This window comes from Phocoena sinus, chromosome 18, assembly GCF_008692025.1.
Source record: "Phocoena sinus isolate mPhoSin1 chromosome 18, mPhoSin1.pri, whole genome shotgun sequence".
Lineage (NCBI taxonomy): Eukaryota > Metazoa > Chordata > Mammalia > Artiodactyla > Phocoenidae > Phocoena > Phocoena sinus.
Genome location: NC_045780.1, coordinates 75,848,754 through 75,876,437, shown reverse-complemented (window position 1 = coordinate 75,876,437; position 27,684 = coordinate 75,848,754). Strand labels below are relative to the sequence as shown.

The 27,684-nt window shown below is 38.9% G+C and overlaps 1 protein-coding gene across 1 annotated transcript in view; it reads right to left on the bottom strand.

Annotated features, from left to right (window-relative positions):
• Nucleotides 1-19,066, bottom strand: part of TNFSF13B (TNF superfamily member 13b) — a 35,440-nt gene extending 16,374 nt beyond the window's left edge. Inside the window, exons 1-3 of the mRNA XM_032611685.1 lie at nt 18,538-19,066; nt 18,372-18,459; nt 2,330-2,386 (exon numbers count right to left, since the gene is read on the bottom strand). Of these exons, the coding sequence (XP_032467576.1) occupies nt 2,330-2,386; nt 18,372-18,459; nt 18,538-18,867 (475 nt within the window). The 5' untranslated portion in view covers nt 18,868-19,066. The remainder of the gene's footprint in view (nt 1-2,329; nt 2,387-18,371; nt 18,460-18,537) is intronic.
• Nucleotides 19,067-27,684: the final 8,618 nt, after the last annotated feature.

Below are 27,684 nucleotides of genomic sequence, written 5' to 3'. Positions count from 1 at the left end.
ATGGTCAGCAGAAATAAAAACCTGTAGTAGATACAAAAAACGTAAACAGACTCAAAGCATACCACTACAAAAAATAATCAGAGAACACAGAGAAAGACATTAAGAGAGGAAGAAAGGAACAAATGAACTGTGAAACAGCCAGAAAACAATTAACAAAAGGGAAATAATAAGTCTTCATTATCAATAATTACTTTAAATGTAAATGGATTAAATTCCCCAGTCAAAACACACAGAGTGGCTGAATGGATTGGAAAGAACAAAATCCAATCATATGTTGCCTACAATAGACTCACTGTAGCTTTAAGGACACACATAGACTGAAAGTGAAGGGTTGGAAAACAATATTCCATTCAAATGGTAAGCAAGAAAGAAGAAGTGGCTTTTCTTAAATCAGACAAAATAGATTTTAAGTCAAAACCTGTCACATGAGACAAAGAGGGTCATTATGTAATGATAAATGGATCAATTCATCAAGGGGATATAACAAATATAAATATATATGCACTCAACAGTGGAGCTCCTAAATATGTAAAACAAATATTAACAGATCTGAAAGAAGAAATAGACAGCAATACAACAACAATAGGATAATTCAGTACCCCATTTTCAACAATGGATAGATCACCCAAAAGAAAATCAATAAGGGTATAGCATACTTGAACAACCCTACAGACTAAACGAACTTAACAGATATATAGAGAACATTCTAGCCTACTGTGTAGCAAAATATACATTCTTAAGTGCACAAGGAAAATTCTCTAAGATAGATGAAATGTTAGGACACAAAATACATCTTAACAAATTAAAGAAGACTGAAATCATATCAAGCATCTTTTCCAACTAAAATGGTATGAAACCAGAAATCAGTAACAGGAGAAAATTTGAAAAACTCACAAATATGTGGAAATTAAACAATACACTCCTGAACAACCAGGGAGTCAAAAAAAGAAATCAAAAGGTAAATCAAAAAATATCTTAAGACAAATAAAAATGAAAACACAACATAGCAAAACTTATAGGATGCAGTAAAGCAGTACTGCTGCAATGTCCACACACACTAACATTTACACGTTCAAGGTTTACTGGCATCACAACGCATCAGCCCAAATGGCAAAGCGCCCAGATAAGCAGCCAGATCTTCCAAGGAGGATCAATGTAGAGCAGCCACCACGCCAGGAAGATCACAACACTCTGTGAAATTCAAGCTCACAATGGAGTAGCAGCTGCATTTTTTTTTTGCATGATTTATAGCATTTTTGGTTTTGGCCAAATGTGTAAAACAAACCTTTTCCAAGTTATATTTTTTAATTGGTCCTTAGGGTCTTCTTCTGGCTCTATTCTAATTCTTAGGGAACAATTTGCTACCTAATAAAAGTTGCAAACATATGACTTTGGAAAATGCAGAACAATAAATAATAAGAGAATTTCAAATAGTTTATTATTTGGGTTACATTTAGGATAATTAAAGTCACATAGAAAAATATAGATGAAAGGTAGCGTTCCCAGGAATCATTGCAAAGGCCAATCCAAATTCATTATCTTTCTTGTGTCTCCACTCCTGGCCCCCAGCTTAACTTCCTGACACTTCTGAACTCCCCCTTGTGGTTCACAACCCAAATATTCCCTTGCCCCCCGCCTGCTTTATTTTTCTCCATACCATTTAATTTTATCATTCTACATTTTACTCGTTCATTTGTTTGCTTTTCTGTTTTCCCTTCATGAGAAGGTAAATTCCATAAAAATGAGGACCTATATGTATGTTTCACTGCTGAGCCCCAATACCCACACAGTAACTGGAACATTGTATGTTTTTAACCAGTATATGTAAAATATAAAGCAATAATTTCACACTGGAGATTTATCACAAAAATGTTATATTTATTTGTACATATACTTATTGATAAATTAATATAAAATGTATGTTCAGTTTTATCTTCATCCTATTGTAATATTCTACAACCTAATATAACAGAGAATGAATATTTGTGAAGAGGATCTTGAGGTACCATAGAAGCCAAAATCATTTCTAAATAATAAAATACTGAATTGGATTTAGTACTGATTTTGCTTTATCATGTGCTACTTATTTAAAATTTGTACGTATTAGTATCCTTAAGGTAATTCTCTTTGTTAGGTTATTACATTAGTCTAAATATTTACTCCCCAATCATTGTAAATAAATTTATTATTTTAAATCTGATTGTAAGAAATTTTGAGGCAGATAGGTGATTTGAGATGGAGTTTGAATACAGTCTTTAGACTTGAAATGTACAGGTAATTGGACTGAATTGAATGCCAAGTGGAGACGTTCCTGGGAATGTTTTATTACCTTTTCGTATGGTAGGCGTGTCAGTGTCTGCAATCAGTTGCAAGCAGTCTTGAGTGACTGAAAAGCAAAAATGTATCATTTTAGTTACTTGAATAGAAATTGTAAGGGACTAAAGATGACCAAGAATACAGAGCTGCAAACCCACTCTTCCAGTGACACCAAATCAGTTATACTTTCTATATTGCCTGTATGCTCTTCTTAAAATTACTTTAGGAAATGTGCCCACAGGTTCTTACTATAACTCGTACTTGAAATACAATATGTACTTGAAATTCAAGCTTTAGAAAAACTCTATATGCTGTTGAAATACAGTGAGTATATCATCTAAACAGTTTAGCTTAACTTACTCTAAAATGTTTATGCCTGTATAGAAAGCAAGTTTAGCCACTGTCATTTGTTTTTCAATTCTCTTAAATACACAAGCCAAATTATCAGATCACTCTAAAATGATTTTTTGTTTAAAAAATCTAACATTAAGTGACAACTCACTAGTACTGAAACTATCACTATTAACATTACTGAAAATAAAAATAATTGCTAAAATGCATTGAGCTAATATAAATCCAGGCAACTTCACAGAAATCCCAAGATTTACATACTGGAAACTACGTCATGGAAAGTGTAAACAACCTGTCCAGTCCCCAGGGATAGAAAGTGACAGGGCCAAAGTTTAATCACGCCTGTTTCACTGTGGAGCCAAAGTCAGGCTTTTGGTAAAATGTTTTGGACTAGAAAGAGAGCTACAACGTCTTTTTAAGATAAAAATGGAAGATTTCCCTGACACTGCATCACCAGTAAAGCTTCTGGGAAGCATCAATTCACATCACACATCACATATAGAATATTACACAGAGTATTCCAAAGAATACGTAACTACGCTATTAAATAAAGACAATGCCTTCGGGTAACAGCAAAATAGGTACACTGCCTGTAGGAAAAGGAAACAAAGCAGTAAAGATCTACGGTAAATATGGAACATGAACCTAAGTATGCCCACTTTAAATTCAGAAAATATTAGTTTAGGTCGCTTATTATATAGCAGGTATTTTATTCTGCATTGAAGTAATGCTTTAAAAACACGCTTCGCAATGTATACACTTTAGGAGCTTATTAACACAGTGGAGAGTTCCTGCTGCAAGTCACTAATGGAAAACATGGAATAACAGATGTAATAATTATGTAATATTCTGAAGCTGTGCAAACGCATAGGCCTAAAAAGAATACTGTTACAGGCAGTGATCACATATGAAAACCTGCTAAGAAATTTCCCTTGGTATTTAAAGGTGGAACTATAATGTTAAAAACTGCAATTCCTTTATAACCACGAGACTTTTCTAACACATTTTTATGTTAATCTGATGGTCTGGATAGGAGCACAACATTTTGGCCACTTTGTGGTTCTTTTATTGACCTGGAAAACAATGGCAGCGGTGTCTATGCCACAGGGAAATGTGACTCATTACTGCAGTTACTATGGCAGACCCTCTGCCACAGAAAATATGGAAAAGCATCGTAACAGGCAGAATAGCTGTGAATAAGGACAGCTTGAAAGAAAGGAACCACAGAACATCCAAAGCAGCCAAAGTCTGAAAAGCACAAGGTCTAGAGTCACCATATTAAACCTATTTTTCTAACAAACACTTCTTGAGGAATTACTACATACAAGGCACCATGATAAGTTTTGTGAGGGATGCAAGGGCCAATCAGGGCATGAAAAGCTCTAATCTTTCCTCCACAATGAAAAAGAAGAGGATCTTGACGAAAGTCAAAGTTAAATTTCCAAACTTTCCATCTTTCCTTTGTCATGTGCATGCATATTGTAAAGATTAAGTGAGATAATACATCTGAAACATTTAGTACTGTACTTGGGACATAACAATTGCAAAGTCAATCTTGGCTATTATTAGTGGTATTGTTCTTAGTAGCATCGAACCAAATAAACTGGGAACACAAGGGAAGGACATTAGGAGAGCAAGAAGACCAGGTGAAGCTGATAAAGGGCCCAAGGAAATACTAGAAATACTATTTCTTGTTTTTTGGTGGTTTTTTTTTTGGCCACACGAGGCACCTGGGATCTTAGTTCCCCAGCCAGGTATCCAACACTTGCCCCCTGCACCCCTGCAGCGGAAACGCGGAGTCTTAACCTCTGGACCGCCAGGGAAGTCCCTAGAAATACTATTCCAATTAGCCCTCTCCTTGACTGTTTCCACAAACTCCTGTAGGAGACTTACCTTTTCTATTTAGACAGAAAGGGGTTTACCTAATGAGTGCTGCCTGGAAACTACCAAACTGATATGAAAGTATCTGAATTTTAATCTCCAAAGCCCAACTAAAACTTGGCCACAACCTACACATTGAAAAACTATGGTCTATTCTATCACACAGTAGCAGAAATCTAGCTTTCAGAAGAAAATACACTAAGGAGAGAAATTTTTATTTCATGAAATACTCTTCAGAAAAGAAAATGAGATATTAAAATGACAGTTCAGGAGTAGTGTTTGGGGCTTCCCTGGTGGCGCAGTGGTTGAGAGTCCGCCTGCCGAAGCAGGGGACACGCGTTCGTGTCCCGGTCTGGGAAGATCCCACATGCCGTGGAGCGGCTAGGCCCGTGAGCCATGGCCGCTGAGCCTGTGCGTCCGGAGCCTGTGCTCTGCAATGGGGGAGGCCACAACAGTGAGAGGCCCGCGTACCGCAAAAAAAAAAAAAAAAAGAGTAGTGTTTGAATTATACTCACTAAAGCTAGTGCTATTCATTAGTTTTCCTTACTCCAGAGAAAGTCACTGGGCTTTTCAAGGAGATAAATTCTTGGAAATAAGAACAGGACTTTCCATCCTGCCCTCATTAGATGCTGTTCAGGTCCCATCAACCCTATCAGTGCTACTTACCTCTTCAGCTTTCAACTCCTCCTTTTAAGGAAATTTCATATCTATTATCAACTTATCTCCAGTTCAGTCTTTTAGGACTCTCTTTCCAATTCAACATAGATCTGATTTTAGACTATAGATTATTGCTCACAAAAGGTTGGCCAAGAGAGCAGTACTGTTTTTGTATCTCCCAATAGCATAGATATCCAACCACAAATTTTTGAGAATGCATAGTCTAATATAAGAAACATAATATTGATAACAATTGTAGTATTAATTGACTGTGTTTGGTTTTCAAATGTCTTTCACACATCTTTCCTGCTGCTACAGTTGAGGGGAGTTATACAAGAGTTTGAGAATGGTTTATCTTTTTAACTAAGCAAGGCAGTAGCATACATTAAAACATTTCTGTGTCAATGGGGAGGCACGTATTTCTAAATATATATATATCTCATACTATAATGATGTGAGAACCACAGATAATTAATCTTAAGTACATTTTTACAGCATAAGAAAATTTACTCATAATATTAAACCATGTGAAAAATATTTCTAAAAACAAAACATTATACTGATGACAAAACTAGCTTACAAAAGAGAATTCCTAAAATAAGAACTTTTAGACAAAAGTCATTTGCTATTGCTCAGTATTTGATATAATAAAATCCAACCAACTCCACAATTAGAATAGTGGTTGGACTGATTGAGATTGAAAACCACCTTTTAAAGTGGCTTTTAATCAGGAAAAGAGATTTATAGGTTTATGGAATTGCTAATATCTGTTGTATTGTTTTCTGTGTTGGAACCAAACCTTTTCAAACTGGAATCCAGTTTATTATACATTATTTCCACAAAACTAAATCTAATAGAAACTACCATAAATAATGCAATTATTGCAGATTATACGTGGTTCCCATGAAAAGCATCCCACATGAGCTTTTCCCATTACTCGTGTCCTGTCCATATGACCTACACCCACTAACTCCCAAATTTCTCACTCATCTCATTCGAGAAGCTTCTTCTAAGCTCTTCAGTCTGAGTGAGACGCCCTTCCTTCATCTTCTTTTATCTTTCTTCTTTTTTCTGTTGCCTTACTTATTACATTGTACATTTTTCAACAATGAGGACTCTGGAGATGATGCCTCTCTTCATTTCTGTAGAGCTTTCATTCAGTGCATGGAAGTCATGACAAATGTAGGAGTTGGAATTTTCTTGAGCTAGTTTTGAATAAATCATCAGTGGCTGGAATAGTTAGTTAAGAGAAATCCCTTACAGATCTAAATATTGACCTAATGCTGGACATAGATTTATGAAGAAATCAAAGAAATCATGGTTTTAGGATAAACATTTCTACTGGAACGGGAAGAAAAAATTTTAGGGGTGGAAACTGGATTATAAAGTATTGTTTGATCAGGGATAAGCAGTTTGTGTAACTGGCAACATTTATTAAGTTACTTATTGGTAACTTACAAAAACAATGAGAGAGTTCTGAAAGAATTTCTAGAGAGCTAGGTTGAGAAGTCTGTATTTGACTTACTAGAAAATAGAAAAAATATTAGGAGTTCTTAATCTTGAGAGGGGCTTGCCTGATACATGTTGTGCCTGAGAAAGACAAAACATGTGTCTATGTGTAGAATGAACTGCTGTAAAGGGAGAATGAAAGCCAAGGTTCAGCTCTTGACTGGTAATAAATATATGTGGGTGATTTGGTCTAAAATGCAATTATATAAGTGGAGCACCCAAGACAAACTGTGAAAAAAATTTAAAAGTTTCTGACTAATGAGTATATGTGCTTGAAGGAGAATTAAAAACTAATATTAAAAGCAGGTTTTCAATTCTGGGGAATTCACAAAGATGGCAGCACTATAACGGCCTTGGGGAAGTGAGGAAGGGGTGCTGAATTTTTGGAGGGCTTGGAATGAAGCTGATAAAGTAGAAATAAATATAACGGATAGAAGTAAAGAAATATATTTGAATTGAAGATTTTCTATGTGTATATGTGCACAGAAAGAGTCTTGACGTGAACTGGACGTTGCCATGTACCACTCATAATATAATCATGTTCTATGACTAAAGTAAGGCAGGATATGTAAGATGGCAGCCCTCTGGATAGCCTCATAAGAGTAAAGTAACAAAGATAAAAAAAACCCCAAAAATACCATCTTCATCTAATGTTGTTTAATTTTGCAAATGATCAAATATTTTAACTTAAAATTACCAATTTTATAGTTGTCATCATCTCCATAGGATATGTTTTTTCTTCGGTCATGACTTCTTTGCATTATTTTAGGATATTTCACTTTTTTTTTTTTTTTTTTGCGGTACACGGGCCTCTCACTGCTGTGGCTTCTCCCGTTGTGGAGCACAGGCTCTAGATGCGCAGGCTCAGCGGCCATGGCTCACGGGCCCAGCCGCTCCGCGGCATGTGGGATCCTCCTGGACCGGGGCACGAACCCGCGTCCCCTGCATCGGCAGGCGGACTCTCAACCACTGCACCACCAGGGAAGCCCAGGATATTTCACTTTATTAATGACGCATACTCAGAAGGCACTGGGTATCACTAACTTACCAGTGAAGGACATTGGCTTCATAACACAACGTGCAAACAGCTCTGAAGTCAAGGAAGGTAAAACCAAAAATAGAAATACACCTGAATATCTGGAGAAAGGTAGCAATAAATGGCACAGTTGGCTGTTGCATTTTCAACTCCCACTTGGACATTCCCACCTGAATGCCATAGTGATACCTCAAGTTTCATCTGCCTCAAATCTATTTCTTGATCTTCTCCACACACACTCACCTCTCACTCCTTCTCTGTTTTCTCTCTTAGTGGATATATAACTGTCCTCTGAGTTGCCCAAACTAGAAACTTTATAAACATGCCTTATTTCTTCCTCCTCAATCTTGAAATTCAACTAATAACCAAGTTCTAATGGTTTGAACTTTTAACTTTCATTCAATTAAGATTTCATCTCTCATTCATCCATTCAACAATTTTACTGAGCACTAGATTTGTGTCACATGTTGCACTTAGGGATACCAAAAAAAGGAGATATAATTCCTACCCCCATGGAGATTACAATCTAGTGGGAAGAACAGGCATGAATGAGTAGCACCAAAACAGAATTAAAATTGCAAGTGTAAGAGTGATACAGTGCCTAGATGTCTGATCCAATGAGGAAGGCTTCTTTGAATGGTGGCAAGTTTGGCTGAAGGAGAGAGAGAGAGAGAGAGAGAGAGAGAGAGAGAGAGAGAGAGAGAGGGAGAGAGAGAGAGAAAGAGAGACAGAGAGAAATGGTAAGATGGAGAGCATCGTAGCCTAAATTCAGATCTTTACCCTCACCATTCTTCACAATTACCTTAGTCTACCTAGTTGTGCCTCTTCCATTTTCTACAATTCCTAGTCCATCACTTGCATTTCCTCCAGAATTATCTTCCTAAACCCAAATCCTATCTTGTCCTTTTCATGTTTATAATTCCTTCAAAGGATTTCTTTGCACACAAAATCCAAGTCTACCTGCACAGCCTCATGACCCTCCTCTCCCACCCCCACTGTACTTAAACACACCTTCTCAGAACAGGAGGTCGGCTTCATGTTTCCAGGACCTTGTATCTGCCATTACCTACGGCTAAATATTCCTCACCTTTCCAACTGGTGAAACCTCATTCATGCTTCAGGGCTCAGGTCACATATCAAATCTTTCCCTGATCCTTCTAGCTAAATATTTGATAGCATTACACTTTGTACGTACATCTATTGAAATACATTTCACTATATGTACTAATTGTTTCTATAACTGCTTCCATCCCTAGACTGTGAGTCACTTCACATTAAGGTCCATCATTTACAAATTTGCAGTGTCTCATTTACAGCACATTAAAAAAAAAATCTGTGGAACAATTTAGAAAAGAAAGACATCATACCAACGTCTAACCTTTCCAAATAATTTTTAAAAACCCCATCCTTACATCCAAATTTATAAGACATGTTAAATCAAATTAAATTAATGTTTTAGGGAAAATAGGTTCCATTAAAAAAAAAAAACCTATGTCCATGATGTCTGAACTCTGTAACAATAAATCTTTGGGTCCACGGTTTTATGGAAAACATTCTTCATAACAAATAATCTCAGTAAGTTTTTGAAACGTCATCCATAGAACTGTAGCACGCTATAATATTTTTAAAAGTAAATGGTTGTGTGCTATTTCTCTAGAATTTCTTACTCTCTAGTTGCCAGAAGAAGCTCTAGGGTAGTAGATAGAAGAGAAAAAAGATGAGCTGAAGTGTAGCTTCACAACTTGTGTCAGCAGATACCATGAAGCAGTTATTTTCCATTTCTTTGTCTACCTGACACAGGGTAGTCAGAGGAGAGGGATGGAGAGAAGAGGAAAGCCTGAACTTCAATCAATCAACATTTGCAAAAATCCCCAAGGAGACGGCCGCTTACTATAATAAGGTCTCTTCTTGTATTTTTTCTATTTCCTGTTTTATTACTGTTACCATACCTTGGACACACTCTCCTCTTACCCACATCTACTCAACCTTTAAAACCCAGCTCAGCTCTTCTCGACCATGGTCTAGATGATCTTTCAGTCTGTGATCTCCACTACTGACACCCTGTGATTCCGTAACTAGCTATCCTTCTCACTGGTAATAATATTAATAATAATTTAGGCTTCTCCAGGATCCAATAACTTTTCTCAAAACTGGTGCTTTATTTGAACATTAGGCACATATAGCTCACGTGATCAAAAAAGCTCAGAATTTACAGTCGAGATAATAAATTCAACCTTAGTTCTTAAACCAATTAGCTATTTAATCATGAGATTGACACAATTTTGAAATATTTTTTCTTATCTGTAAACTGAAAAAAACAATATCTATTTCATAGTGAGAATTAGTTGAAGGCATAATTTGCATGTGTTTTGTAAAGGCAAAAGACATTGTTATTTTTTAATTACTTATTATCTTGAAATTTACATTAGTTTTTTTAAAACTTCTCCAACTCAGTACTGGGTTTCTGAAAAGAGGGGTTGGCTGTGCCTGCTTCAATTCTCTCACCTAAAATGCAGACAATAATGCCAGCACTGCAGGGTTACGAAGAGGGCAAATGATAATCACAGGTCCACAGGGCCTAACCCAGAGCTTTCACATGGACCGTACTCGGCTAATTTCATTTCATTTCTCTCCCCTTTTCTGCATATTCTGGAGAGACTACCTCAGAGCTTTGCACAGTAGGTGTCTCCTCTATTTTGAGAGAAGTCTGTTTCTTCTCTAACTCCTCAGAAATGGGGATACTTTTGTTCTTTTTTGATATGTCCTTAGGAATTTTTATTTTTTTAACATCTTTATTGGAGTATAATTGCTTTACAATGGTGTGTTAGCTTCTGCTGTATAACAAAGTGAACCAGCTATACGTATACCTATATCCCCATATCCCCTCCCCCTTGCGTCTCCCTCCCACCCTCCCTATCCCACCCCTCTAGGTGGTCACAAAGCACCGAGCTGACCTCCCTGTGCTATGCGGCTGCTTCCCACGAGCTACCTACTTTACATTTGGGAGTGTATATACGTCCATGCCACTCTCTCACTTCGTCCCAGCTTACCCTTCCCCTTCCCCGTGTCCTCAAGTCCACTCTCTACGTCTGCGTCTTTATTCCTGTCCTGCCCCTAGGTTCATGAGAACCATTTTTTTTTTAGATTCCATATATGTGCATTAGCATACGGTATTTGTTTTTCTCTTTCTGACTTACTTCACTCTGCAGGACAGACTCTAGGTCCATCCACCTCACTACAAATAACTCAATTTCGTTGCTTTTTATGGCTGAGTAATATTCCATTGTATATATGTGCCACATCTTCCTTATCCACTCATCTGTTGCTGGACACCTAGTTTGCTTCCATGTCCTGGTTATTGTAAATAGTGCTGCAATGAACATTGTGGTACATGACTCTTTTTGAATTATGGTTTTCTCAGGGTATATGCCCAGTAGTGGGATTGCTGGGTCATTTGGTAGTTCTATTTGTAGTTTTTTAAGGAACCTCCATACTGTTCTCCATAGTGGCTGTATCAATTTACATTCCCACCAACAGTGCAAGAGGGTTCCCTTTTCTCCACACCCTCTCCAGCATTTATTGTTTGTAGATTTTTTGATGATGGCCACTCTGACAGGTGTGAGGTGATACCTCATTGTAGTTCTGATTTGCCTTTCTCTAATGATTAGTGATGCTGAGCATCCTTTCATGTGTTTGCTGGCCATCTGTATACCTTCTTTGGAGAAATGTCTATTTAGGTCAAAGAAAATCCCACCACAACAAAAGAGCAGCTGCCCAATGCAGATCCTGTAAGTAGGACTTGACCTATAAAAAGCATCATTAACCGTTAAAACTAATACCACCCATTTCTACGAACTATTAATGAGAATGCATCCCTCGACGTTATGAATTTGTTAAAATACCTAGAATGTCTGCAATTTTTGTTAATGTTGAAACAATAAAGAATTATTGAGCTTTCAGGGATTAGATAGAAAGACTTACCCCGGCCTCCCTACTTAAAATACAGACATGTCCTCTTACCCTTCTTCACCCTTAACTCTGCTGGTTCTCTTAACCCTGCCCTAAATTTTTCACTTTTGCAATGTATTTGACATTTTCTAGTATTATAATTTCCTCATTAATTATGTTTATTGATTATTTTCTATGGCTTTCCACCTCACTGCAATGTAATCTCCAATGCACGGGAAACTTTTATCTGTTTGTCTTCTAATCGATACCCAACAACTGGAACAGCGCTTGGACCTCCTATAGGTCAGGGAAGGTTGGAAGAAATACAATATCGCTTCTGGCTTCACTGGTTGATTCGCTTCCTGGCTCTTCTGTTTCCCAAAACTTTAAACTTGATAAGAACAGGGTTCAAAGGTTTGGTTACCAGGTCACTATTTCCATTTAAAATACTTTTGTGGAAATTGAACAGAATCCAGCTCTTGCAACACTGAAAAGAAGGCTCTCCTTATTTAAAGCAGGGAAAAAGAAAAATAACACTCAGGGAAGATTCTGGTCAAAGGTCACCATGACAGCAGCCAGCTGTTTCTGTTCTAGGAAGGAACACACCCTTGCTGGGTAAGAGGCTGCCGTTAGCCTCATCTGGGGACAAATTGGATGGCTGAGTTATACACTGCATGCTTTTAACACTCACTTTACAGCCTTGTAAGTTACAGCTGAGCCCGAAATGCCGATGAAGCAAAGACTGGATGTTACTGGATGTTACAGACCCTCAGACACCCCATCTTTTCTTGCAAAGGAAATGCACTATGGATTTCAAGAAAGAAATATTAATATTTCAAATATATTAATAGTATTGATATCTTTATGTTTAACAACAAAAGTGTTTACCCCAGAGAAATACTTTAGTTATACTATTAGGTGTTAACTTATGTGCATTATATTCAAAACTCTGATTTTTAAAAACTATTAAATGCATTCTGGTGTCCTGGACGGCTCCCGGAACATGGTAAGACCTTAGCGGAAAAGCTGGTGAAATTCAAATAAAGTCGGGAGTTCAGTTAAATCCTAATGTTGGTCTCTAAGTTGTGACAAAGGTACCATGGTAACATAAGATGTTAACATTAGGGGAAACGGCATGAGGGATATATGGCAGCTCACTGCACTGTTATTGCAACTTTCCTGTAATTCTAAAATAATGTCAAACTAAAACGTTTATTTAAAAATGGAGAAAAATAAAGTAGATTGGTCAGAATTTTACAATAAATATTTGAAAGATAAAATATGGGCAAATTTTTCTGCTCTTGTTTTTATATTTCTTTGAAATGCTCACGCTTTCACCACTTCATGACTTTTTTTGTTTTTTGTTTTTTTTTTTAACTGTTTGGCTGTACCATGCAGCACGGGGATCTTAGTTCCCCGACCAGGGATAGAACCTGCACCCCCTTCACTGGGAGCACAGAGTCTTAAGCCTGGACTGCCAGGGAAGTCCCTTTCACCACTATTTTTAATATTACAGTTGAGATGAGTATAATAAACGTTATTAATAAAAAATAATTTTTGTCTTTCTATAATCTAAAATACATGGGTTTCTGATAACTTAAACTCCCTACTGAATAACAAGGGAAAAAATGAAAGGTCACCTAATTTTATTAATAAACTGTTTTAATTCAGTAGGAACGCATTTGGAAGAATTCACTTTCTTGATGGACTCTGAAGATGCTTATCTTTAGATTCTTGAAATGAATAGAATTATAGTTAAGTGCAGGTTCAAAACATGGGTCATCATGATTTCATCTGTGAAGAAATTTTCATGTGTAATATTTTCAAAGCCATGTCACTTTAGGGTTTTTGTTTTTGTTTTTTTTTTCTAATTGGGACTATCTCCAAATACACTTATGGGCTTAAAAGTGAATTTTTGGCTATTGTAAGCCATTTGGCAATTTAAATCCTGGATTTCCCCACATTTGTTTGTTATATTGTAATCATAAATTATCTTATGAAACACATGAAACTTACTGAGACTTTCATTTGAAACACAACATAATTAAGAAAAACAAAACTGGAGCCACAGCACCAAATTCTAGAATGAAGTAAAAGCAGCACGTTTACTCCAGGGGTGGTCTGCAAGAAAGACTAAATGGGTGTGTAGGCTGATGGTGATGTCTGCCCTTCACGTACTGCTGTTCAGCTTGCGAATTTCACTGACCTGTGTCCTGAAGATGCATGCCCTTTTCTGTGTGTAAATAATATGTCAATTAAAATTTTAAAAAATTAAGCTAGAAACCCAGGAAATTATAGTAAAAGAAGTTGCTGAATATGGGAGCTTCTCTATGACTTTTCAATGAGCCCAAACAGTGCCTCTACCTGGTGCACCAAGAGAGTCTGAGGCGAGGGGTCTCCAGACTGCCCCTGCGACTTTAGCCTTATGATCATGTTCATTCTTTGGTTCATTAGTTATTTTAAAGGTCAAGTTAAAAAAATTTCATAAGATGGCCTTTGATCAAAACCTGACAAATGAAGAAATATGGGAAAATCCCTTCCCCCTAAAAATGATGCCAAATCATTCTATCTTATTTGATATTGAGCCCAAAATTGATTAACACATATTCATGGAATACCTACAGGGTGCAAGTGTCATGATGAATATACAAAAGGAGAAATAGGACCAGACCACAGAAGTCTCTACTCTTTAGTTGAACAGACGGGGTATACACAAATGAAAAGAAAACAACCTTCCTGGGTAATATGGGATGAGTATCAAATACCAATGCAATAACTAGGCTTGCTGTGTGCTGGGGAGGTTCGACTTTCTAGCCCACGGCATACTGGAATTTACTTACAAACTGAATATCCACACAATAAAAACTGAGATGCCTGGTGAAATCTGGGTTGGATTTATAGAAAAATAAGAACGAGTAACATTCTGGTATGTTACTTAGCAATATTCAGCTGTGAACCTTTTTGACACAGTTATAAAATAATGACCACCTGATGTTGAGGAGTATATACAGAAAGCAGAGTATTTTAGACAAAGTCTAGAATAATATTATAAATCTGTTAAGTATAGATCCACTGAGTGTACTACTGATGTGGCTTAAAAATAAGCGTGAGATCGAATACTAAATCATTTACTGCAAATTCGATGTTTTTTAGCAGTTTAACAAGCTATTTGAAAATGCTAAGACTCCTCATAGCAATAAACCCTTTTTCATTTAACTATGAAAGAATAGTGAAACCTATATAAGGAAAACTGTCTTATTGTGAAATTTAAAATTCTATATTTAATATATTAAAAATTCTTGAATATATCAATTCAAAGTGTGAAAATTCATTTTCTTCTTCAGAGTTACAGTTTTTCTAAAATTCCAACAAAAACGTTTATAGAAAATGAATAAATAAAATAGAAACTAATGCTTTGAAAGTCAAAGGGATAACTCTGGCTTTTGAGTTTTACTTAAATCACAACAACTAGAATGGAAACCAAAACCAAAGAAACTTGCTAGATTCAAACTGAATAGAATCTTCTCAATTCCAAAAAAAGGACCCTACCAAACCGAAAACAAACGAAAATCATGGAGTCTCAGACAACTTTCTTGGCATATATATATGCATTAATTTTGGAGTAAGGCTAAACAAAATTAATTTTCCCTGCACAAAGGGACAGTGTCTAAAACAACATTCAAGCCAATTTCATTGACCGGGAATAACTGATATTACCTATCACTAAGGTTCTGGTCTTCAAACCCTTCATGTGGGATCTATGAATGTTATAAATATATGTAGAGAGAGATTTAGAGATATATATGTACTAAGTATATTTATAGAGTATATATATATATATATATACACACTATATATACAATACATATATGTGTGTATATATATATATATATATATATATATATATATATATATATATACAAACACCATATATATGCTACATCAGGGTTTATAAAAATCTAAGGCAAACCATGATAATGACCATAGTGATGACATCTGGGCTATGGAAACCAGGTGCATTCTGATTCATTGGTTAGAACTTTCTGCTATTCTCCAGACTTTCTAAAAATTGCAAATTTGGGGGGGAAAATTTTTGTCAGTATACAATTTTTGGATGCCATAGTAACACAAATATGAAAAAATACTCACATGGGAGGAAATTTTAAAATATTAATAGAACATATTTTGGTCAAGTGGGACTCAGGGAGTTATTGATTTCTTACTCAATTCTTTCCTTCTTAAATCTGATGTAATGAGTCTACATCCTCTTTGGAATGGAAAAGTTAGGGTTTAGTTTTAATATTAATATTTAGAGGCAGGGGAATACTAGCAGACAAGGTTGAAGAAGATTGAGGCATCCTCACCCTACTAGGCACTGAAGCTCATTTTATTATAAAATTACTTAAAATATTTAATACAAGTAGGAAACAAATCAATGAAAAAAAAAGTCTCAAAATAGATTCAACTATAAATGAGGAACTTAATATAATATAGTAAGCATTCCAATGCAAATGAGTTAAAAAGAACCATCTAATGAATTTGGCCGAGATATTTAGCAATAGTTTGGAAGGAAAAAGTAAAAGAAGAAAGGGGAAGTTAAGGAAGGAAGGAAGGAAGTTCCAAAGAAAGGAAGTTAGTATGACATGACCTACCAAAATAAACTCCAGGACTAATGGATTAAATACCAAACTACAACACTAAAGTACAAAAAAAAGTCAAAATGGCAGAGAAAAGAATAAACTACTTAAGAGATTATGAACAAATATATTTTTAGCTTTGATGTATTACAGAAAATTTTAAAAGTGTATCACATTGAATATACAGATGCAAAATCTCTGTACAAGTTTAAAAACCTGCAAAATATTGTGAAAATATTTACATCAAAATTTTGATAAACAATATGCCTAATATAGAGTTTATTCAAAATTATTTTAAAAATAGGATAAGTGAGGAAAGTTATAAATAAAAATTAGAAGATAAAATTAGAAGTTATCAAAATATGCAGAAATAAGTTAATTCTTATTTGTAAGCAAGCAAAAAATTAAATTTGAGGCATTCTTTTACAACTACTAAACTAGTCAAAATATATTTTTAAAGATAAGATGCTGTAAGAATGTGGAGAACTTGTACACTGCATTTCTGATTACATACATTTGTAGTTCATTTTGAAAACAGTAAGGCAACAGGTAGCAAGGGTGCTAAAGATGTTCATCCCCTTTGGCTCAGACATTCCATGTATGGAATTTATATTGAATATATGCATAAAATGCCTCAGAAACAAAGAGATCTGCACAAAAAGTTTGGCATGTTCCATTCTATCAAAAAAATTGGAAATGATCATGATAAATAATTGTATGATAACAAATAAATATGGATGTGTGAGAATTACCTAGAAACAAGGAAAACATTTATTGTGTAATATACCACAGTAGATATACTGAATTTTTTCAATTATGTAAAAAATATAGATGATAAAACGCAAAATATGAAAATAATCGATGTGTTAAAGCATAGTAAAAATATGAGTGTTTTCCAGTTTTAAAATTTTTAAACCCATTTGTTTCTGATAATTGGCACAAAGATATGATAACCAGATACAAAATTTACAGCTGTATAAAACGAGGAAGAATTTTTTCCACGAATAAGGCATTTAGTGAAAAATAAGTTTACAGAAGGAGCATCGTGTGTGTGTGTGTGTGTGTGTGTGTGTGGTGTGACAGGACACCTATTCTGTCTCTCATGCACTTCTGTTCAGAAGTACAAATACATGTAAATAATTACACCTGCTGGGTCTGACTCACACTCACCATGAAGATGAAAGGAAACAGGAGGTGTGACGATACCTCTTAGTACAAGCCTGCCTGGCACATTCTAGGGGCTCAAGAAAAGGTTCCTTCAATATAAAAGGGAAACAGCACCAAGGATTTGTTAAATTGCAATATTAGTAAGTGCCATTCAAATGCTCTTTCTCAGCCTTGAGATGAAGGAACTAGAGCTGAATCACGTCTTGGGAGGCCCCACCAAACCTGAGGTGTCAGGCACGCACACAGTTCTGTGGGACATGCGCAGCAGGAAGAAAGGTAGCGATCGCTAAGGAACTATTACAAGGAGGCTATAAACGTGTGTGGAGCTCCAGGAAAAAGCACACATTAAAGAAAAGCATTAAAATCTCTGTGTGTGTGTGAGTGTGTGTGTACAATAAGCTTTTTTTTAAAAAAGCAAGACACCAAATAAAGCAGAAACATGCACCTGCCTCCGGGGCGATCTACACGTGGTTTCACGGCGGCTACGCCCCCCAGGAGATGCTGTCTGGCTGCCCTTCGCTGACGAAAGCTCATTCTACACTGGCACGTGGTGCTTTGTTCCTGCACTGCCAGACGACGCTCCTGACGTAGGAGTGAACTATCTATTGGAGGGGAAATGTGGGCCCCTTTCCCCTTTTTTAAAGTGCCGCACAGATAAATACCTCTCCCCACAAAACCCGCTCACCGTAGGACAAAACGTGCTGTCGGCCTATTACATCGGCCAGGACTTGGCTTTCCCTGGAGCCACACCCGGCTGGGACGGCAAGTTGGCACGTGTCCAAGTTTCCACGTCCTGTCTGGCTCCCCTCTGCTCCTCACCTGTGAACTGGGATCCCTGACTCCTAGCCGCTTCTGTGCCCCGAACATACCTGTTTCTTCTGCATCCTGCAGGCCACGCTTACTCCTGCTGCTTTGGCTGGAGTTGCTTTCTCCTGGAGCTGGTAGTGCAAAGCTCCCCTGCCAAGAGAAAAGGCCCCCGTTTTTGCCAGGGCGTCTGGGTGCGGGAGCATGGGGCTGGGGCTGCCGCAGACTCACTTTCAGGGCGGAGGTGGCGGCTGCAGCCTCCCGCAGGGCGGCCCTGGGGGCTGCGGCTCCAGCCTGGGGGGCGCCGGGCAGCTCCCGCAGCTCCGCCCGGAGCCTTCCCAGCTCTGCTTGCAGGGAAGCCAGGCGGCAGAAGGACAGCACCGTGAGGCAGCAGGACAGCAGGGCCAGCAGCAGGGTCACGGCCAGCAGCTTTCCATCTTTGGAGAAGCGGACAGAGGGGCTTTCCTTCTGGGGGAGGATGGAGACTGTCTCCTTCAGTTTCATTTCGTCTCTGGTCTTAAGGCGAGAAAGGCGTGACTGCTCCCCTGTGGAGTCATCCATTTCCCTCCTTGAACTTTGAAGGTTCGGGCCCTTTGAATAAGTGACCACAGAGAATGGATCATTTCCTGTTATCTGTGTTTGTTGATGTCCTACATTGACTACATGGCCCAGCCCGGCGCTCGCCCTCCGGAGAGTTCTCCTGAATTTTCTTCTCTCTGCCCGGCCGCATCTCTGCCCCTACTGTATGATAGGTCTTCCTGGCATTCGCCCTTCTATGTGATTACCCAATCAGTCTTCCTCATTTCACTTTCAGTTTTTGTAAGAATTTTAATGGCATCTCAGAACACTCATGCACAAAAGGGCCCCTTAAATCTACTGACGGCAAGGAGTTGGGGGTTTGGACCAGCACACTACAGACAACTTTTAAGATAGGAAGGTGTTTAAGGAACTCCCCCTCAGGCATTAGGAGAGAACTGGGTCCACTTGGGGCCACGTGGCTTTGTAGGGAAGGGGGAAAAGAATATTAATAAGTTCCTGCTGGTGTGATAAAATTAATGAATGCCAAGGTCAGATAAGCTAAGTACTTCAGCATTGAACTGTAGTCAGCTGGAGAGTGATTTAGTAACAGTCTCTAAGTGGGAAATACAATGAAATGTCCTTGGACAAGGCATAAAAGTCCGCTGGGGAGTACTGTCCCCACTATCACCTTAGTAATGGAATAAGAAGGAAGTGCCTCAATTTGGGGGACCTACTTAGATTAGGTATGCAGGGGATTCTCTATGTGCAGGTGTATGCATTTTGAAAGGGACTCTAAGTAATCCTCTTCCTCCTGGGACTCACTGCTAGAGAGGCAGCCACCCACAGGATGGCCAGTCCCCAGGAGCTGTCCCACCTCTGCTGTCCCCACCTCTGGAGCTGCAAGTCCCTGCTCCGTCGGACACCATTTGGGGGAGAATCGGTCTTAGCTCGGCTCCAGATGCCTGGGTCCCGTCATTAACTGCTCTTTCCCTAAAGCAGCTTATCTGCTCGTCCACATTAGGCCGACTCTGCTCCAATCTAACCTGTATACAAGACGACCCGACTCGACCCAGACAGAATTTAGTTTCAAATCTCTATTGTTGGGGGCTTCCCTGGTGGCTCAGTGGTTGAGAATCCGCCTGCCAATGCAGGGGACACGGGTTCGAGCCCTGGTCCGGGAAGATCCCACATGCCGCGGAGCAGCTAAGCCCATGAGCCACAACTAAGGAAGTCCGCGCGCCTAGAGCCCGTGCTCTGCAACGAGAAGCCACTGCAGTGAGAAGCCCGCACACTGCAACTAAGACACAACACAGCCAAAAACAAATTAATTTTTAAAAAAAGTCTCTATTGTTGGACGTGGCGTGGCTGTAAGGACACCAATCCCGCCTGAGATTCTGTGTCCTCATCTGTTGGATGGGGTGATAACTGTCCCCGAGAGCTGTAAGGAGACTTACAGGAATGTAGAACAAGCGACCTTCAAGATGTTCCCATTTTTCATTCATTCCATTCATTCATGTGGAATCTATTTCATTCAATCATTTTATGAACAGAATGCTTCATTTATTCAGTCCATGGAATCTTTTTCATTCTTACAAACAGTGCTGCAATAGACGTCTTTGTACCTGTCCCCTGGTCACAGCTGCACACACCTGCTGGAGAAGAGCACACAGTCACCTTGACCGGGTGTCTCTGAGCTCCCTCCCAGGACCGCCTGTTTCGTCCTTGTCTCACTAAGTGCGATGTCATCCGCCTTATTCATTTTTACCTCTTGGGATTGTTGTTTTTTCCTTTGCATCTGCAAGTTCCAAGACCTTTCAAAATGACTTTAAAATTTTTTTCTGTTTAAAAAAAGGTTTTAGTGATTCCCGTGGTCACCCCAGTTAGCTGTTCTCAGGTGGAAGTTGTCGTCTATAAGTAAGTGTGCAGACTCTTTACTGTAATACAATTCCTTTGTGACAGTCCTTGTTTCCAGATCATCACGGTAAAACATACTAGGTAACATTTCAATTTTTTACAAAAGGATTAGTTTGGGGATTACTTTCTGACTGAAAGTAACTGAAACTCTCTCAGATTATAAGTGTGTGCCTTCTTAGTACCTAAATACATGGAGAAATAAAAGAATTCAAGGCAGTGCTAGAAACCAATTACTCTCTTTTCCACCCTGGACACCTGCAGCCACCGCTTCTTTCTGTGAGTGGACATTCTTCCCCTTCTGGCAGGCCACTCCGCTCCGTGTTCTGCTGTAAAAGTTCTCAAGAGAGAGGGAATAACTTGTTTTAGGGAATTACCTTTGCCTTCAGCTGCTCTCCTGGGAGAGCCACCGAGCAGTCTGCCTGCGGCCAGTTTGGAACCAGGAGCTGGTCTTGGACCACCAGCGGGCAGCCGCACCAGAGGAGGGCTAGTTCTCCCTCGACCAAAGGCAGCAGGGCAGCTGGCCCAGACTGGACATGGCCAGGTGATGTCCTCCATAGCCATCACGTGATGCGGTTTCTCAGAAGACAGGTAGAAAACGAAGTGGCATTTATGTGCTCTCGAATTTCTTAGTAGAGGAACAAAAGGAAGTTATTACTCCATCAATCAAGGATCTGTTTCCTGCAAAGGAAAGGGTGTGACAATAATTTAACTGAAATTCTGTTCAACAGATAGCAAGCACGTCCATAGTCACTGACTAGCTCACCACATTCACGTTTATTTAGGGCTGGACCTGAGCCACAGTTCTCTTCCATGGTTCAGCTCCTTTTCAGCCACTTCTTTTTCTCAACTGGAGTGTAAAACATTCTCCTGCAACAGAGCTGAAACAAAGTGAATAAACAAAGTGAGTCCCAGGTTCCCTGTCCCATCTATTCAGGAGAGAGTAGACAGGAACATGGGAGAGTATATTTGAAAAGAACTGAAGTCAGGAATTTGTCTGATGGATGAAACACAGCATAAAACAAACATCTACGCTGACTGCTTGCTTCTTATAGTGACAACCTCAAAAAGATTCAGAAAGCTTAATTTTAAATTTCTGGCTTAACAATCCTATAAAGAATTGGCTGGTTTGAGAAATCTATCCTTTACCCATTTCTTTGAGGAAAAAAGTGTCTTTCATAAGGATTTGGACAACTCAAGCATGGAGACAACAGCTCTTCTAGAAATACATATGTACCTAAAAATAGACCTAGGTAAAACTGGCTTCCTCAGGTGCTCAGAATATGGAAAATGGCTTGATGCAAATAATTATTAATTTCAGAAAAAATCATGTTGTTTTCCTGTAGAAATATATACATGCAGTCAGTTGCTATTATAATTATAGTGAAACCTGAGTTGGAAGGCCAAGTGCTATTTGCTCTGTGAAACTGAACCAGGAAGTAATGGTGTGATTTTAAACATAGACAACACTGGTCATTTCTTATACAAAAAATAATGTCAGTCCCTGCGATGTTGACTTTTATTTCTTAATAGTTATATTCAAATGAGGAGTGTGTATGTATTCACTGGAGCTTAATTTTTGTCAGTTTTGGAAAAAAAAATCCGCTAAGAATTCAGTTTCACTTGTGAATTGTCCTCAATTTGTAGTGTAACTGCCTTCAGATTTAATTCTCTTGAGTGTTTATTTAAGTGTGTGTTTTTAAGAAATTTCTGTTTAATACTATTTTCAATTAAATTGCAATTTAGTTTGTTATTCTTTACCTTTATAATACTTACGAGAATATTTTCATTAGTATTAAGATGAATATGTGTCAGATCATCTGTCTATTTCATATACATCAACTAATTTTTCTACTTTACATGCATGACACAGACAATACACATTGACACAGAGGGGCACTCAAATAATACCTGGTCAGATTTGACCATCTCAAAAATGTTGGGAGAAAGGATTAATTCTATCCATGCAGGAAACGTTACTTATGAAATTCTCTCTGTCTTTAAAAACGAATAAAGCAGAGTTTGCACACGTTTTTAATAATTTATTTGAAATTTTGCTTATTAAATGTGAGAAGTAAAATGATGGGGGTGAGATGTATGGCCTCTGAAGTCTGACGCATCTGTATGCCCAATTTTGTTCTACCATCTTAACAGACCCTTCCCTGCCCCAAATCTAGAAAGTGATTTTGTTTAGATAGACATTTTGCTGGGATGCTGACCCACTGCAAGCTTCAATTCTAATCACTGCAACGCAGTCCTGGTGATTCCATCCGCATCAGCATTGATTGCTAAGAGTGGACGGATAAGAGAGGTTTCTAACAATCAGATGGGAGGGGTGGTCTCTTTGGGGGCTCATGAGAAAGAGTTCATCATCTTTAAAGAGAAACCCAAGAAAAAGACATCCTTCCTGCACTGCCACATGTTCACATATGGCACACAGAACTGTGCTGGCCATCCACCAACTGCTGTGCTGTCTAGGCCGACAGGTGGAGGGTAGGAAGAAAACCTGGGTCTCTAACTGCACTATCGCGCTGTTGAATTAATCAACTCTTCGTGTTCCCTATTTGGGGATGTTTTATACTGAGTAATCCTTTTGCCTTATTCTTTAAGCCAATTTGAGACAAGAGTGGGCGTTAATGGATCCCGAAACATCCTAACTAGTTCTGCTAGCGTGAGGATATTTATATTCCTACAACCCAAAAACTGTGTGTTTCGAATGTTCTTCCAGAATTTTTCCAAATGTCTTCATGTTAAAAATTACAATGTAAAGAGAAATTTTTGTTTTATATTTCATCTAGCATTTATTGCTGGAAAAACTAGCTCATTCACTAAGAAGAATCTTATTTCCATTTCTACTCTAAAGTTACTTTTTGATAACTTCAACTATTTAGTAGAATTAGGAAACAAGAAAACAACATCTTTAAAAGTGTTACTCTGTGGAGATGTATTGAAGGGATCTGTCTTTTCTATGTGGACCCAGAATAAATTCAGTGACCTCTTCAGAAAGGGAAATAGGAAATCAGAATTGTGGGTCACCATGTAAGGAGGGAATCACCTCGCATTAAAGAAAAACCAAAGGAAGCCCAGGGTATTCTGAGAAAAATGCAGCCTGAATCCATTTTTCTTCTCCTTCCTACAGGCTCTGAGTTATCCATCTTTCTTGAGCCAAACTACAGAGAAACCCATAGGCAGCTGGATGTTGGGCTCTAACAGTTCTTAGACAAAGAAAAATGATGTGAGGCTTCTTCCCCCAAAGCAAGGTTAGGTAGTATTGAATCTGGGACTGGAGTCTCAGGGAATCTTCAATAAATGGCAGAGCAGGAGTCTGTGGGCCCAGGCAGTGGGGGCCATCAGCCCCCCATGAGTGTGCCAGGTGTCCTTGACCTGGAGACGGCATGGAGGAACCAGGTGAGTGGAGGTATTCCTCCCATCCCTGGAGCTGGGATAACGTAAGGGGTGAGAGGAAACGAAAGCCTCCCCAACGCCCATGTCTCATCAGTAGACGGCAAGCTTCTCTGCCGGCACCAGGCCGGCTTATCCAGATGGAGAGGACTTGGTTTCCCAGCAGTTGAGTGAGTAAAGAAAACTGATAGGATGCTTAGGAGAGGTGAACAGGCACAGAAGGAAAGAGAAACAGGAATCCTCTTGCCAACATGCAAAACAGAGGTGATGGACAATTTGAGTTCTAAAAATTAATAGAAAATTCAACTGCAGTAAGTTTTCTTAGAAACTAAAATGATCCCCATCATTTTCCAATGAAACAGTTTAATAGATGAATTAAAAAGGAAAGGATGGTCACTTTTTTTTTTTTTTTTTTTTGCGGTACGCGGGCCTCTCACTGTTGTGGCCCCTCCCGTTGCGGAGCACAGGCTCCGGACGCACAGGCCCAGCGGCCATGACTCACGGGCCCAGCCGCTCTGCGGCATGTGGGATTCTCCCGGACCGGGGCACGAACCCGTGTCCCCTGCATTGGAAGGCAGACTGTCAACCACTGCGCCAGCAGGGAAGCCCTCTCTGAGCGGCCTGGAAATCTGTAACTTCTCTTCTTGTGTTTTCCTGCTACTCAAAATATAAAGACTCTCTTAAGCTCAGATTGTTTTATTACCAAGTCTGATTGCTCAACAAATATAATTTTATAGGAAATTTTGTAAAAGCTGTATTAGATAATCGTGAAGTGTCATAAAACATGTCTAATATGTCAGAGTTCATAAACTGCATTTATTGTTAATTACATCTGAATGTACTGCATTTAAAATGAATTTGCTGATTTTTGCCTATTCCTTTTAAATATAAGCCTCTTTTTTCTACCACTGGTATAAAAAAAAGAGGGTGATTTCCAGAATTTTAACCAAAAGCATAATCTGTTATCTCACAGCTACAGCTGTTTACATATTTTAAACTAAATAATGAGTTTCTATTAGTTTCAAAAATTAAACACAATCCAGACCCATTTTCGTATTTCCACACTCAAGAGAAGTGATCACGACGCAGTACAAAATTCATGTGAAATTTTCACTATCACTTGTCAGCCAGCAGTATTAGTAATAATTAACTAAGGATAACAAGTCAAATAAAATAAAGTATAACCTGGGCTGTGCTGGTGGCTATTAAAATCCTTCAGTATTTTAGAACACTAATCTTAAACCATTAACTGTAGACACTTTCTGAGTTTTTTTAATTGAGGTAAAATTCGCATATGACATTATGTTAGTTTCAGGTGTATAACGTAATTCAATCTTTGTGTGCGCTACAAAGTGATCACCACAGTAAGTCTAGTTAGCATCTGTTACTGTACAATTGATCCCCTTCACCCATTTCACCCACCGCCCCCAAGCCCCTTCCCCTCTGATAACCACCAATCCGCTCTCTGTATCTGAGTTTTGTTTTGTTTTGTTTGTCTGTTTGTTTTTTATATTCCACATGTAAGTGAAAGCAAACAGTATTTGTCTTTATCGGTCTGACTTATCACACTTAGCATAATACCCTCAAGGTCCATCCATGTTGTCACAATGGCAAGATTCCCCCTTTTCTCATGGGTGAGTAGTATTCTACTGTGTATGTCCCACATCTTTTCGATTTAAAAAAAAATTGTGTTAAAATACACATAACATAAAATTTATCACCTTACCTTTTTTTAAATTGAAGCGTAGTTGATTTACAATGTTGTGTTAGTTTCCGGTGTACAGCAAAGTGATTCAGTTATACCTATATACACATTCTATTTCAGATTCTTTTCCATTATGGTTTATTACAGGATACTGAATATAGTTCCCTGTGCTATACAGTAGGTCCTTGTTGTTTATTTTACATATAGTCGTTTGTATCCACGTTACCCTTTTGAAGTCACTTTTCAACTTCTCTTTAACATGGTTGACTTTTTTAAAAAATACATTTATTTATTTTTTTATTTATTTTTGGCTTTGTTGGGTCTTCGTTGCTGCGCATGGGCTTTTCTCTAGTTGTGGAGAGCAGGGGCTACACCTCGTTGCGGTGCGCGGGCTTCTCTCTTTGCAGAGCATGGGCTCTAGGCGCACAGGCTTCAGTAGTTGTGGCATGCGGGCTCAGTAGTTGTGGCACACAGGCTTAGTTGCTCCACAGCATGTGGGATCTTCCCAGACCAGGGATCAAACCCGTGTCCCCTGCATTGGCGGCTGCTTCTTAACCACTGCGCCGCCAGGGAAGTCCCAATATGGTTAACTTTTGAATTGATAATCCTCACCCCGTCCCAGAGAAGGAAAGATATCTCATTTGGGGAAACTTCTGTATGTCATGGATCTGCAACACGAAGAGGACTGCAGGAGGCACTGTACATGTCATCTCAGGCTCCAGAAGGTGGCAGTGCACGGCGGACAAAGCCCCGGCCACACTCAGAAAATCTGGGTCTGTGTACACACACACACACACACACATACTGGAATACACGTATATTTACACATCCTGTTGGTTCTGGAAAACACTGATTAATATAATACCACATTTTGTTTATCCATTCATCCATCGATGATGGATGATAATCAACTTGGGTTTCTCAATGATCAGTTTGGGTTGCTTCCACATCTTAGCTACTGTGAATAATGTTGCTATGAATATAAGTGTGCAAAATCTCTTTGAGATCCTGCTTTCAATACCTTTGGACAAATACACAGAAGTGGAGTTGCTGAATCACATGTTAATTCTATTTTTAATTTTCTGTGGAACCTCCACACTGTTTTCTGTAGCGGCTGCACCCATTTTATTGGTACATGTCCATCAAAGTGCTCAAGGTTCCAGTTTCTCCACATCCCTGACAATACTTCTTATTGTCTGTTTTTTGATAGTAGCCATCCAACAGAAGTGAAGTGATATGTCATTGTGGATTTGATTTCCATTTCCCTGATTAGTGATGAACAATGGACATTTTTTAAAGGTCTTTAAAGTTTACTTTAAAAAATAACACAGGGCTTCCCTGGTGGCGCAGTGGTTGAGAGTCTGCCTGCCGATGCAGGGGACATGGGTTCATGCCCCGGTCCGGGAAGATCCCACATGCCATGGAGCGGCTGGGCCCGTGAGTCATGGCTGCTGAGCCTGCGCGTCCGGAGCCTGTGCTCTGCAACGGGAGAGGCCACAGCGGTGAGAGGCCCGCGTACCGCAAAAAAAAAAAAAAAAAAAAGGAATCCGCCTGCCAATGCAGGGGACACGGGTTCGAGCCCTGGTCCAGGAAGATCCCACATGCCGTGGAACAACTAAGCCCGTGCACCACTACTACTAAGCCTGAGCTCCAGAGCCCGTGAGCCACAACTCCTGAAGCCCGGGCACCTAGAGCCCATGCTCTGCAACAAGAGAAGCCACCGCAATGAGAAGCCCGTGCACCACAATGAAGAGTAGCCCCTGCTCACCGCAACTAAAGAAGGCCCGCGCACAGCAACGAAGACCCAACGCAGCCATAAACAAATAAATAAAATTTTTTTA